We start from the raw sequence: 13,929 nt of genomic DNA, 5'->3' as shown, positions 1-13,929 counted from the left end.
GAGTATGGGGATGCAGATACAACACTGCATGCTAATTCTAACAATCCTAACCTAACAAACCTTCTGAACATTATATCTGTTTAGATGTACTTACCAATCACTGTGTCTGTCTTCGTGGGAACATTCATACTGAGACGCCACACTTTGTGTGGATCGAGTTCTCCCACATACACAGCATGGTTGGTGGAATCCACTGTCACATCATGGGGGTTCCGAAGACCCTGCAGAATAATTCTGTTAAGTGCCATCATCTATTTCCACCTCATAATTGCTGCATACTGTAATGATGCATATACGTCTATGTAGCTATAACAGAGTCAAGGAATTAGTCAGAATTACATAAATCCTTCTTTGTTACCACAAATCCTTCCTCATTAGGTTTGTTCAACTGTTACATATTGGAATATCTGAATATAAGAAGCCTGAAGGTCACTGAGCTGAGATCAAGGCTTACATCAGGTATGTCCCACTTCTGCAGCAGGTCTCCTGTGCTCAGGGCTATGGTGAACCCCTGGACTTTGGTCTGCTTGTCATCATAGGTGGGTCCATTCACAGCGAACAGGATCCCTCCTGGAAGGGAACAATATCGCTTAGTTGCTTCCTGGTCTCACTAAAGATACTCAGCACTACATAATGAAAACAGGTGTGAGAGAAACAGTCAGATTTGTCATGTCTCCTATATGTCACCATCAAATTTACATTAAGTCGCAGCAGAAAGACTACTTTGACAGGGACAAGATCTTGTGATATCTGCCTAAGTCAGAATGAATACAAAATCATTCTCATAAAGTGAACCCACACTTACTAACCACACTCCGTCACTCCATCATCACTGTCCTCAATGTGGGGCAAATATCATTCACCCTTTCTCACCAATGTATTGATCAGTTGATGGTTTGAGTTGATGGTAATAATGCTTTCAGCTAGCCATAGTAATACATCTGCCCCACATGTACACAAACAGTAGACATGACCAGTAGAAAGTCAACGACAGAAATACAACATTACCTGACAAGGTGTATATCTGTATTTGACTTTTTCCCAATAACCTATAATGCAAGACAGAGAGATTACTGACCATGCAGAGAGCAGTACTCGATGGCAAACACACGTGGACCCATGTGTTCATTCTTGATGATAAATCGGAAGTTTCCATCCAGATCAAAGCACTGTATCCGTCCATTCTCCCGGTCCGCCACACAAACCAGCTTCTTGTCTTCTGCTACAGTGACACTGTGTACGATGTTGAACACAGCTGGAGGAACTTCAGCATCACCTGTAATGATGAAGATGAACAAACAGTCACGAGGCACAGTATTCTCACATGCTGAAGGAATGAGTACATTGTATGTCCCTCCTTATTGACAATAGGCAGTAACACTCACAATTATGACAGGTTACCAGTTACTGATTACATTCACAGTGAGAGGAAAGGGAACATCTTGTACCATTGTCTGTGAAGTCAGCTTGCCCCCACTCATCCAACAATGTGCCGTTGCTGGAGTACTTGAGAACACGACTGTTGCAGTAGCTGCAACAAAAACATAAAACGGTCAACCGGGATTATTTCAGATCGCAGTTGGCAGCCGTTACAGAGAAACCACATGCATCAAGCTATACATTTATTAGAAATACACTTTCAAGATGTTTGGTACCTTCATTAATTACACCCAATAATTTCCCTGATGGCCAAAATATCAAAACTAGTCCACTGAGAAGGATATGAAGGTAGTTACCATCTAGATTCTCTAAGACTACTGCTGTGTTTGAAAAAAAAATAGAAGTAACTAGATGTGAATGATATTAACAGTCAATTCTTCCTGATACCCTACAATGTAGAGCTGTGTACAGATCAGGAGACCTAGCAGCATGTAAGAGTGTGAGTGAGCATGTTTCATGTTTAGGCTGGTTAACATGTAATTTGTCCTACTACATCACAGATGACAGTCTTGAAGAGAACTCATGTCTGGAGTTTCCATCCAAACCCAGCCTTTTCATGAAGAGAACTTGGAGCTCAGATATTGTAGCTTTGTGTACATAAGAATTATTACAAATGTAGCACTATGCATGCTGCCCACATGAAACATGACTGCATGATGAGGATTGATAGTGGCCCAGTCTGTGAGGGCGATAGCTCAGAGGAACAGAACATGTTCCTTCACATACTGAAATGTACACATCACTGACCCATCTGCCACAAAGAACTCTCCAGAGTCCATGACAGCGATGTCTGCTGGTTTACAGAAGTGTTCGTTGTCACTGTCCGGCTCGAACGGTTTACCAAGGACCAAGTCTGGGGCTGACGCACCTTTGGGAATTCTCATCACCTGGAACATGCACTGAAACCCTGGACAAAGTTGGAGGTAGGAGCGACACCTGCTTTCACACTCAAAGGGATTAATCATTGGCTTAATTCCCACTTTCATGACTTGGGGAGCCACAGCTACCTGGAATCTTAACCAAGCACATATCCATGTAATACGCCAAGAACAGATCTGGATCGACATTGTCTGAGAGTGATACAGATCAGCTTACATCAGAACCTGTGGCAAGAATCCCTCCTCAATTACTGTACCTGGTGCAGGCCAATGTCTGTGACCCAGATGTTGCCCTTGGAGTCCACCTCGATACCATGCGGCAGATAGAACCTGAAACATACCACAAATACCATTATTGCAGAGATGAATGGAAACAAGGCCACTTCTTATTGAGTCAGTATGTACAAAAACAATGAAACAACAAAATGTTTCACATGAGATGATATCGCTTGGGTCATACACTGGTCAATGTAACAACCCACTGTGTCCCTGATGACTGAGGTAAATACTCACTGATCGCTGCCGAACTGCCTGACCAGTTTGCCCTTATTGTCAAGGATGACAATCACATTCTCAGGTATGGCATCCTGGGGAATCAGCTTGTTGTTGACGTCAAACGTGCTGCAAAATACACACAAAAAAAATACTTAGTCCGTTAGAACCACTTTATACATGAGCAGCACTGTCCAGGTGAATGAACACAAGTAGTTAACAATTAACAATATGTATCACTAGTTTGGACGATGCAAAGTCTATAACACCTGAAACATACCGACTGTCCCACTGCCTACTGCCCCTGTGGAAGATGTACACATTTCCATCCTTGTCTGTTGCCATGCCTCCAATCTGGCCCAGGGTCAGCTTCTCTGCAGGCCAGGATGGGTCAAACACCATGGGGTCAGGGAGGTTAACTGGCTGGTCTGCAACAGATCCACAGGCATGTCACTGGTCATGTATGGTGTTACACACACACATAGAACAGTAGTTCCCGAGATCATGTTATTGTCTAACTAGGGAATGATCTTTAAGCAGAAATCAAGTAAACAAAAGATGGCCATTTAACACATATTGCTTGACATCAACTTTGCAAGTGGAGGAATGTATTAGTGGCAATACAGAATGACTCAACAAATGTAATTTTCTGAATAACATTGATATTTTATACTTATCCTGACTCATGCTTAATATGCTTACCTCCTCCCTCTATACTGGAACACTTAAAACCCCTTGACGTTGCCTTCTATTTGAAGCGGATGGTCTTAAATATAGTCACATGACAGTCACATGACCAGCCATGCTTGTCAGTCTCTCCAAACTCTTACTAGCACAAGAAATATTGTGAAGGGGCGGTTGGGAAGGCATGACGCCAGAGTCAGGATAAGTATAAAACATAAATTTTATTCAGGAAATTACATATCTTTCCTTATCCTGACTCATGCTTTTATGCTTACAGTATCTGATGAAAACAGTGGCGGGACAAGCCAAGCTGGATTCTGTTGACTACCACATAAATACATCCAGTACTTTCGGGAACAATAACAGCGAAAGTTCGGTCCTGTTCGTCCAACATTCATCTGTAAGATGGGGGGATCATATCCAGTTGAACTTGTCTTCTCGTGAAGCATTCGTTCACTGGAACGTGGTGATATATACATCAACTAGCGTCTTATGCAACTGAAGATTTCTGTCAAGACCAGTCACGACCCTTCTTCATTTACAAGTATCTTCATTATGAGTGTAGGGTCATAATCACTCATGCTAGCCTGTTCAAGACTGCGCATAGACTCTTAACCATTATATTCCGCAAAGCGTCTTGGTCAGGGAATATACAATGTTTGGTCTAGTGGTGTGTGGACATCACTCATGAGGTGTTGTAGTACAACATTCAAATCCCAAGCTGGAGAGTTAAATCTGCGTTGTGGTCTTCGTTGTGAGATGAATACTTCTGGTACGTTAGTTGTCTTGATCCCTGGATCAGGCTTTGATATGACCCAGACGTCAACCTGGAACCATGTGGGATTGCTGTGTGCTTGTTTGGTATGGATGTGGATGAGTTGGTTCTTCCACTCTGGCAGTGTGGGTTGTCCTAATTCTTCAATGAGTACTGGGAACCAATCTCTCGCTGGCCAAGAAGGTGCAATCAAAATCAGTTGTATCAGTGTCATCTGTTTTATATGTCCAGTGACTTTCTGGAGTACTTGAATGGGGCATGCATAAGTATTCAGCCCTTCCCACGAGAAACTGAGTGTGTCTGTTGAGCACGCTAATGGATCCGGCACTGGAGATAGTAATGTTGGTATCTGCTTGTTGAACCTTGTGGCAAATAGATCTATTTGCGGAGATTTGAATGACCCATGAGTCGGAATGCATTTCGATTTAGCATCCATTCCATTGGAGACAGTTGTAGGAGGAGTGACAGTGCATGCACCTGGGATGTGACATGACTTTATGTGGTGGTTCCAGTCGTTGGCGATGTCGAAGAGTTAAAAGGTTAGCTGTAGCAGTGTGTGAGATCATGTTGATCCTTGCTTGTTTATGTAGAACGCTACAGTGGTGTTGTTGGTGTGTTCGTTCCTCAATGCTGTTGACCAATGACATACTGCACTGATCACAACTTTTATCTTCAGCTGGTAGAATGCATTTGTTGCTCATCCAGATTCCTGATGCCACCTCGTTGTCCAGGTGACAAGGTGGAAGCTTTCCACCTTTAGTGACTCTGGCAGGGTTTTGTTCCATGGGGGCATTTGCTTCCTCCAAACAAGTGATGAAAAGAGCTTTTGCGGTTGTATGCTTGAGGACAGTAGTGAAAGTGTTAATCGATTTTGTCATCATTACTTCCCTGGAGTCCTGGCTGTCGCCCCAAGATGATGCTGATGATAATTCTTGTCGGAATAGTAGTAGATTCAATCTCACAAACCTAGAGGCTCAATGCTCCGAGATAAATTGTTGAGTTGTGAGAGGACCATCCCATCTCCTTCAATCTCCGGTTTGCTGAATTTAGAGATAAGAGACCTGGAATGGTTGAGTCTGAATAAGGTATGCAAGTGGTTATATCCAGTTCAGTCAGTTACTTATCTTCCACTTTGTAGAACCTATTGTCTCAATGATGAGCTTGTATGATTGTATACTTTCTGTGCTTTCATACAGAGCTCAATGTAATATAGTGGGAATCAACAAGCGCTGAAGGCCAGAATTTGTTGTTGCTGGTATTTGGTCACCGTCTGGAAGGCTGCTGACAAAGTTTCTGGGATGGTAGGCATCACCGCAATTGGTGGAAACATCAATCTTTTGATGTCCTAGTTACTCATCTTACAAGTGAGAGATTTGTTGGTGTCCTTTGACTGTGAGACGAGGTCTAACCTGTTTGTAATCCACAATGTGATCTCTGAGTTGGAGAAGAGGTCTTCCCCCGCTGATGGAGATCAATGTCTATCCCTGTCCACTGAATCCTCTCTGTCCTTCCACGAATGCATTCGTGAGTAGGGATGTAAGTATCTGTGAACTGAGCGTGTGTATTTCTGGAACGACTGTCATTCTGCGAATGCCTTTGTGCATGCCTGCATGTATCTGCATCCAAAGAAGCAGATGAACGATGATGGCATCTTCAACAAACATGGGAAGCAGACGTGAATGCTTGTGGCTGTAGCAGGATCCATGAGTGCAAGCACTCAGCATGTTGATGGAAGGAGCTTCATCCACATTACAACGAGGTGATACAGCCTACAATGATGATTTCCGTGAATGGGTGCATGCATATGATGCATCCTCTTCATCTGACTGATTTAGTGCAGCCGATGAACCATCACGTAAGACGACAGTAGTTGTAGCTGATGACTGACGTTTCCGTTCCTCTGTGTAACGGCGATCAATCAGATTCATCTTATGAGCGGTGAACTGTTGCATGAAGAGGCTGGTGTCCAGTGACTGCGGTGCAAGCAGTGGCGGTTCGCAGATTCGCAGAAGCATCTGACGTACTGATTGTAGACGTTATAGAAGTCTGCAAGAAAGTAGACTCTCTGAAGGTTGATGCACTGTTGTCGATGTTGTTGATGAAAGTCTAGCAGACGCTGAATGTTGATCAGGAGTGCTGATGATCTGTACCTCAGGAAGTGGTAGTGGAGGTTGGTTGCAGATGTGACGTTTGTCAGAAGGGACGATCACATTGCTGAAGGACTTCCCAGAAGATGTTGAATGTAGTTTCAGCACTGATCTAGTAGTTGAAGATTTAGTCTTGGAAGACGTAGATGACCTCAACTTCTTGGGTTGAGATGATCCCGATTTTGACGACATCCTCTTCTGTGATCTAGATGAAGTCTCGCTAGCATCTCGACCATCCCCCTAGGGTACATCTGGTTGATCATTAAAATCAGCCGTTGTCAACATAGGGTTACTAGACACAGGATCAAATGATTTATTAGACATGACTTGAGAGAGCCTACTTTGTTTGTCCTTAGCACACCCTTGTACAGTATATACAAATGCAGAATGCAAATTCTGAATCAGATAAATCCTTCACAGTGAATAGTGAAGGACATAATATATGTGGATCAACTGCTGGCAGCTGTAACTTCCATTGGGAGCATGATTTCATCAACTCTGAGATTTCAGAAAGACTGGCAAGCATGGTTGGTCGTGTGATCATATTGGCAAGAAAGGGAGGCTTTCAGTGGGTGAGTGTATTTACATGTACGCTTCAGTTAGAAGGCAACTTCAAGGGATTTGAAGCGTTCCACATAGAGGAAGGAGATAAGCATAATAAGCACGAGTCAGGATATGGAAAAATTCTCAAAACTGTAGGAGTAAAACAATATATATATCAGAAAACATACAACATATATGCCTCTATTATAGGCATTTCAGAAGTTGTGAAGATGAAGGAAAACCAAGTTTTGTGGTTAGGGAACTTCTTTATGAGTGTGACATTTCAGTGTACGTACAAACACACTCATGAAGTATTAACACTTGCTGATGACAGTTTTAGTATCTACATTGAAACGCCACTCTCAATGTCATAAAGAAGTTCTCTGTCCAATGTCCACAGAATATGGTTTCTCCTAAAACATACAAAAATTGCTGGTATCTCACTGTTATAAGGACATACCATTCAGTTTCAAACATAGATAAGCTGTATATCAGCTTACTTTACATGGTGACAATGTTTTAAATAAAGAATCTGAACACAGGCTAGGTCAATTGGCAGCTGATACACACAGTGCTTAGACTATCTAACTGGTATGTGAGAGTTTCAGCCAGATGATCAGCTCTCTGCTTACTACATTCAACATCTCCACTTGTGTGAAAACATGCCACTGATTGCCATCCTGGAACACCCACAAAAGAAAACTGTCCATGCTGTTAGTGAGATGTGTAAGGTGACAGTGGTGTGTGAATCACTTGTGTGGACATTAGATGGCAAATCTAGCCCATCTTCAAAACCAGTAAATAGAATACACCCTTGAAATAATCATATAGCCTATCAAGAGGAATATAAAGAAGAACACATGCAACTGGGGGCAAAAACATTAAAGACAAGAAGGCATTAAACTACGTAAAAACCAGACTTGCCTTGTCCCAGAATCTGTTTGAAATATTGATACTAGTGATATTTGTACATAATGAGCAGTCATTGCAGAGGGGGGGGGGGGACCAGTAGGACAGGTGCGACAATTTCTGTTCCATGTCACTGACATGTCAGTAACATTTGATTGTGGGTTTGAATCCTGATTATCCCTGTTAAATGTCAGGTTTTGCCAGCTCGACACTCTCACTTGGTGGCTGCTGGTGGTAAAGTCAGTGCTGTGCGAAGTGGGAAGCCTGTCTCAACATACACACAAAACAGTAAAAACATTCATGGATCAATAACAACAATAATACAAAGCAGACACTAAGCCTACTGAATGGAACAGCATCAGTACTGTGCAACTATCAGCAACTACTACATTCATGACAATCTGGAAACAATGTGACACAACAACACTGCATCTGGAAACATGCCACAACAACTTGTCTTACGACTGGCTTCACTCTGGCTGGCATGAACAGTGGAGCTGGTCAGAGTTCGTCCCCCTTGTCTTGGCCTGTCAGTCGGTCTGGCCACATATCCTCTGGAGTTGTACTCAGAATCTGTGTTCTTTGGGGAAGGTCGTCTGTCATGTGGAACCTCACTAAGCTGCCGGTTCATTTCTTCAAAAGCCTTATTCCTGTTCCTGTTTCGATTCCGTCGGAAACTACTCTGAGAGTAAGCGTCATGGTCATCATCACGCGCCTGCTCAAGATCATCATAATAATCTTGTCCGAACCTTTTTTGATTTCTGAGAGGACCTAGATTTTTCAAATATTCTGAATACAAAGAATAGTCGGGATAATCTTCTTGCATTGAGTAGCCTTGGCCTCTGAAGTAAGGCATGTCATTACCTGTCTGGGCCACAGTCTGCGAGGCTTCGGTCTGCATGCCAGAGTGATGGTGTTGATGTCCCTTTGCTTCCTCCTCCAGCTCTGGGTTCGGAGGTAGTGGGACATCCGAGTCCTGTGGGATGTTGGCGATGAGATCGGGTAGCTGGTTTCCACCACATTGCCCCGAGGGCATCTTGACACTGGAGTCTGTGTAGTACATGATGTAAAAGTTGCACATCTCGTCCTCTCCTGTAGCTCTGTTGGCAAATAAGAAAGTCATTGTCAAGTTAACACTCAAACCAGGAATATAAGTTGCAATGAATACTACCAAAGGAAGGACATAAAACAGTTCATGAATAATTACATTCACAATGTCTTGTTATGTAGCAAACTCCATGTCTAACTAGACTGTGGAAGGTCCCAGGTAAAGGCCAGCCAGTAGAAGGTGCACGGCTGCTGTATTGGCACCATGACACAATCAGACAGGTCACATCCACCACTCATGTAAGGCACCTTGGGACCTATTCTCACCTGGCAAATCAGATGAGTAAATCAATGACTACTTGAATGCAATTTTAGTTTCTTTTCCACAAACTTACCCTATGTTTGTGACTCTATTTCTGCCTGTTGAATCAAAGGTACATCGTGCAGCCTGTTGGAATAAATCAGTGTTTGATCAATATGTTGAAGATACAAGAACTTCTGGGATATCCTGCCACACTGTACCGTGTGTGTGATGCAGGGTGTCCTCATCACATCTAATTCCCTGCCACACTGTACTGTGTGTGTGATGCAGGGTGTCCTCATCACATTTAATGCTCTGCTACACAGTACCCTGTGTGATGCAGGGTGTCCTCCTCACATCTAATGCCCTGCCACACTGTACCGTGTGTGTGATGCAGGGTGTCCTCCTCACATCTAATGCCCTGCCACGCTGTACCGTGTGTGTGATTCAGGGTGTCCTCATCACATCTAATGCTCTGCCACACCATACAGTGTATCCTCGTCACATCTAATGCCCTGCCACACTGTACTGTGTGTGTGATGCAGGTTGTCCTTGTCACATTTAATGCTCTGCCACACAGTACCGTGTGTGATGCAGGGTGTCCTCATCACATCTAATTCCCTGCCACACTGTACTGTGTGTGTGATGCAGGGTGTCCTCATCACATTTAATGCCCTGCCACACAGTACCGTGTGTGTGATGCAGGGTGTCCTCATCACATCTAATGCCCTGCCACACTGTACCGTGTGTGTGATGCAGGGTGTCCTCATCACATTTAATGCCCAGCCACACTGTACTGTGTGTGTGATGCAGGTTGTCCTTGTCACATTTAATGCTCTGCCACACAGTACCCTGTGTGATGCAGGGTGTCCTTGTCACATCTAATGCCCTGCCACACTGTACCGTGTGTGTGATGCAGGGTGTCCTCATCACATCTAATGCTCTGCCACACCATACAGTGTGTCCTCGTCACATTTAATGCCCAGCCACACTGTACCGTGTGTGTGATGCAGGGTGTCCTCCTCACATCTAATGCCCTGCCACACTGTACCGTGTGTGTGATGCAGGGTGTCCTCATCACATCTAATGCTCTGCCACACCATACAGTGTGTCCTCATCACATTTAATGCCCTGTCACACTGTACCGTGTGTGTGATGCAGGGTGTCCTCATCACATCTAATGCCCTGCCACACTGTACCGTGTGTGTGATGCAGGGTGTCCTTGTCACATCTAATGCTCTGCCACACTGTACCGTGTGTGTCATGCAGGGTGTCCTTGTCACATCTAATGCCCTGCCACACTGTACCGTGTGTGTGATGCAGGGTGTCCTTGTCACATCTAATGCCCTGCCACACTGTACCGTGTGTGTGATGCAGGGTGTCCTTGTCACATCTAATGCTCTGCCACACTGTACCGTGTGTGTCATGCAGGGTGTCCTTGTCACATCTAATGCCCTGCCACACTGTACCGTGTGTGTGATGCAGGGTGTCCTCATCACATCTAATGCCCTGCCACACTGTATCGTGTGTGTGATGCAGGGTGTCCTTGTCACATCTAATGCTCTGCCACACCGTACAGTGTGTCCTCGTCACATCTAATGCCCTGCCACTCTGTACCGTGTGTGTGATGCAGGGTGTCCTCATCACATCTAATGCCCTGCCACACTGTACCGTGTGTGTGATGCAGGGTGTCCTTGTCACATCTAATGCCCTGCCACACTGTACTGTGTGTGTGATGCAGGTTGTCCTTGTCACATCTAATGCCCTGCCACACTGTACCGTGTGTGTGATGCAGGGTGTCCTTGTCACATCTAATGCCCTGCCACACTGTACCGTGTGTGTGATGCAGGGTGTCCTTGTCACATCTAATGCCCTGCCACACTGTACTGTGTGTGATGCAGGGTGTCCTTGTCACATCTAATGCCCTGCCCACCATAGAGCACATGGTCCACACTGTGTCAGCACCTTTACAACACGGTGGTCCCAAGTGAAAGTGGGTCACAAACCATGCAGTGTCAAGCTGTCAATGACAAGTTTGACTTAAAAAACATTGTCTGGTTTGCGATGATCCTCAGGTACAGTTTTGGCAGAACACAGGATACACTGTTCCATGGGTGAATGCAAGATAGATCATATGGCTTCTTTCATTAACATATTATATGTTATGACAGGGTAGAACATGTGCATGGATCATGTGGTTAGCTTACCAGTCTATCACCTGGGTTCACAGTGAAGCTGCCATTTACTGGGTAAAATGCCTGCAAAACAAAAGTCAAGTTATTTAAATCACATTCCCTGTATACACATAGATACAAAGGTCATCCACATCATCACTCTCTCTCCTCCATGCTCTGTTTGTCAGTATTACCGTAATCAGGGAGCCTATATAGAAGGGGAAAAGGGACTCCTTGAAAAGCTGCTGAACGTATGTCTTGGGTCGTTACATAACCAGTGTAGCCAATATAGTGGCAGCATAGTATTTAAGCCCGGTTTATTTTCAACAGCTGATTAAGTTCCTTGAGTGTTGTAACAACTGAAATCCTATAAGTAGAAGATAGGTTAACTATTTTGTCACTTCAGTTTAAGTCAAATAATTGGTATTAGTGTCTGTATTAGGACAGCAGATTTGTAGTAAAGTTTCAAGTCAGTATGTTATAGCTCACTGGCTTCTATTCTCCATTCACCATGAAGACAGACTAAATTTTGCTGGTAAAAACTTCTTTCACATATTCGTTTCATGTTTAGAAGGAAAACATGCATTTTGTTGAAAGGTATTTGCAAGTAATTGTGACAGTTTTATGACTTAAAAAATTGTTAGGCTGTAATTGAGGTGTGTGAAAAATATGACATTTCGCCGATCCGTTCTGATCCTCTATTGAAATGCTATATGCCGTTGTTTGAGTATTCCTAGTTACTTCCTCAAAAACATCTTTCACATACACTCTTAATTCATATGAGGGAATATCTACTATCAGGTGAAATGTGTTTGCAAGTAATAGTGATAGTTTCTTAATCTAAAACAAAATGTTAGGGTGTATTTGAGGTGTGTGAAAAATATGACATATTGACTCACCATTGATGCTTAAAGGTTATATGTCCATAACTTCTTTCTTTTTGGTTGATCTTATTATTTGAAAAAAACTGGAAAGGTGTTCTAGACTGCTTTGTGACAGTTATACACTTTATATTTTAGGGCAGTGTGACAGTGTCAGTTAACATTTTGTTAATGTCCATTCCATTCCCCACATGCAATAAGATATCTGAGTTAATTAAAAAAACAAAAATGTCTCAAAGTAGATTTTTTAAAAGGACAGCTGATGTTAACACATGCTCTCGCGATACTTTTGCATTCTTTAACATGTTCTGGGAGGGAAGGCTGCGGTGTATCATTTATTCTTTCATTCATTCACATATGTACTGCTTTCTTTTATTCTTTTCCTTTATTTCTTTCATTCATTCACATAATTCTTGCTTGCTCTAAATTCTTACTATAATTCATTCATTAATTCATTGTAAAATTGATAAATTAAACTGGCTGAAGTTCTGTTAAACACTGAAGTTGCGCTGGGAACGAGCCAAGTCACTGTGTGTTTGAGCATGACGAGGCACATGTTAATAAGTACAAATGGTAAAGAAAGCAAGCGAGTGACCTATCCCTGTTGTAGAGTATCCCTGTTGTAACTGCACAACAATGTTTGGACCAGCAGATGCGCATTTATCTGACAATCACGTCATCAGTCACTGAATACAATCAAATAGGCCAGATGCAGATACAGGAAGATACAAAGTAAAAACTATTGAATTTCAACAACATACTAAGTGAATATCCCAGTTGCCTCTACTATCTCCTACCTACCTGGGGCCACTGTGGATTGCCCTTGCCAATTTCATACCAGGTGTCGTTGAAGAGATAACCAGATATCACCTTTCCTGGAAATTGACACAAACTAGTATTCAGTACATAATCAGAAATTAACATTCAAATACATGCTGTTCTGAGTAGTGCAGTGTGTTTAACTTGGTAGGTGATGCACCCTGGAAACCTGTCTGCGTTTAAAGCCTTCAGAGTCGATAAACAAGCAGGGAAACAAGTTCCATGCTATATAAACCTGAAGTGTGCTTCTCACTATATATTAGGTCATCTCTTGTTTTCCCAGAATAACGGCATTTGAGGGTGGTTTTTTTTGTAGGGACAGGTTTTACTTTTCGCTAGTAAGACCTCTTCCTACTCATCTTTTCCTAACTCTGTATGAACATCAACACTCAAATGATACATGAGTGTTTGAAATCAACTGAAAAATATTGTTCAAGATTAAGTTCAAAGTGCAAATGTTTTCCCTTACAAGACTTGAAGTGCAACAGATCTGTAGGCAGATGCTCTACTACACAGCCACCAGGCCAAAGGAAGGAATGGGGTTGAATTATGTATTTATAGTTACTGTATTAACTTGATATCATGTACACTTCAGTTATTGTCATGTAGCTTCATTAAATGATCACCTACATTGTAATTATCCATCATTTACCTCTCCCTCCGGTTTTACATTGTGGACCAAAACCTCGGAGTCATGTTTTTTCCTATACTTCAAGTTCTTTGGTAAGATGATGTCAGGGGACATACCCTACTGCTCTAGTTTAAGTTTAACCTCCACATTACAGAGGCAGTCTGTTTACATAAGAATAAGCAATTCTTATACTTTCTTCTGATCAGGG

At 42.9% G+C, this 13,929-nt stretch overlaps 1 protein-coding gene across 1 annotated transcript in view; it reads right to left on the bottom strand.

The window, feature by feature from the left end:
* LOC137278680 (peptidyl-glycine alpha-amidating monooxygenase B-like) overlaps nt 1–13,929 on the bottom strand; it is a 33,872-nt gene that overhangs the window by 2,199 nt on the left and 17,744 nt on the right. The window contains exons 10-21 of the mRNA XM_067811185.1: nt 13,073–13,146; nt 11,424–11,474; nt 9,311–9,363; nt 8,733–8,968; nt 3,091–3,238; nt 2,832–2,939; nt 2,576–2,648; nt 2,188–2,327; nt 1,449–1,531; nt 1,079–1,276; nt 455–570; nt 95–221 (exon numbers count right to left, since the gene is read on the bottom strand). Coding sequence (XP_067667286.1) covers nt 95–221; nt 455–570; nt 1,079–1,276; nt 1,449–1,531; nt 2,188–2,327; nt 2,576–2,648; nt 2,832–2,939; nt 3,091–3,238; nt 8,733–8,968; nt 9,311–9,363; nt 11,424–11,474; nt 13,073–13,146 — 1,407 coding nt within the window. The remainder of the gene's footprint in view (nt 1–94; nt 222–454; nt 571–1,078; nt 1,277–1,448; nt 1,532–2,187; nt 2,328–2,575; nt 2,649–2,831; nt 2,940–3,090; nt 3,239–8,732; nt 8,969–9,310; nt 9,364–11,423; nt 11,475–13,072; nt 13,147–13,929) is intronic.

This window comes from Haliotis asinina, chromosome 3 (genome assembly GCF_037392515.1).
Source record: "Haliotis asinina isolate JCU_RB_2024 chromosome 3, JCU_Hal_asi_v2, whole genome shotgun sequence".
NCBI lineage: Eukaryota > Metazoa > Mollusca > Gastropoda > Lepetellida > Haliotidae > Haliotis > Haliotis asinina.
The sequence above is the reverse complement of the archived record's forward strand: the minus strand, read 5'-3'. Positions and strand labels throughout refer to the sequence as shown.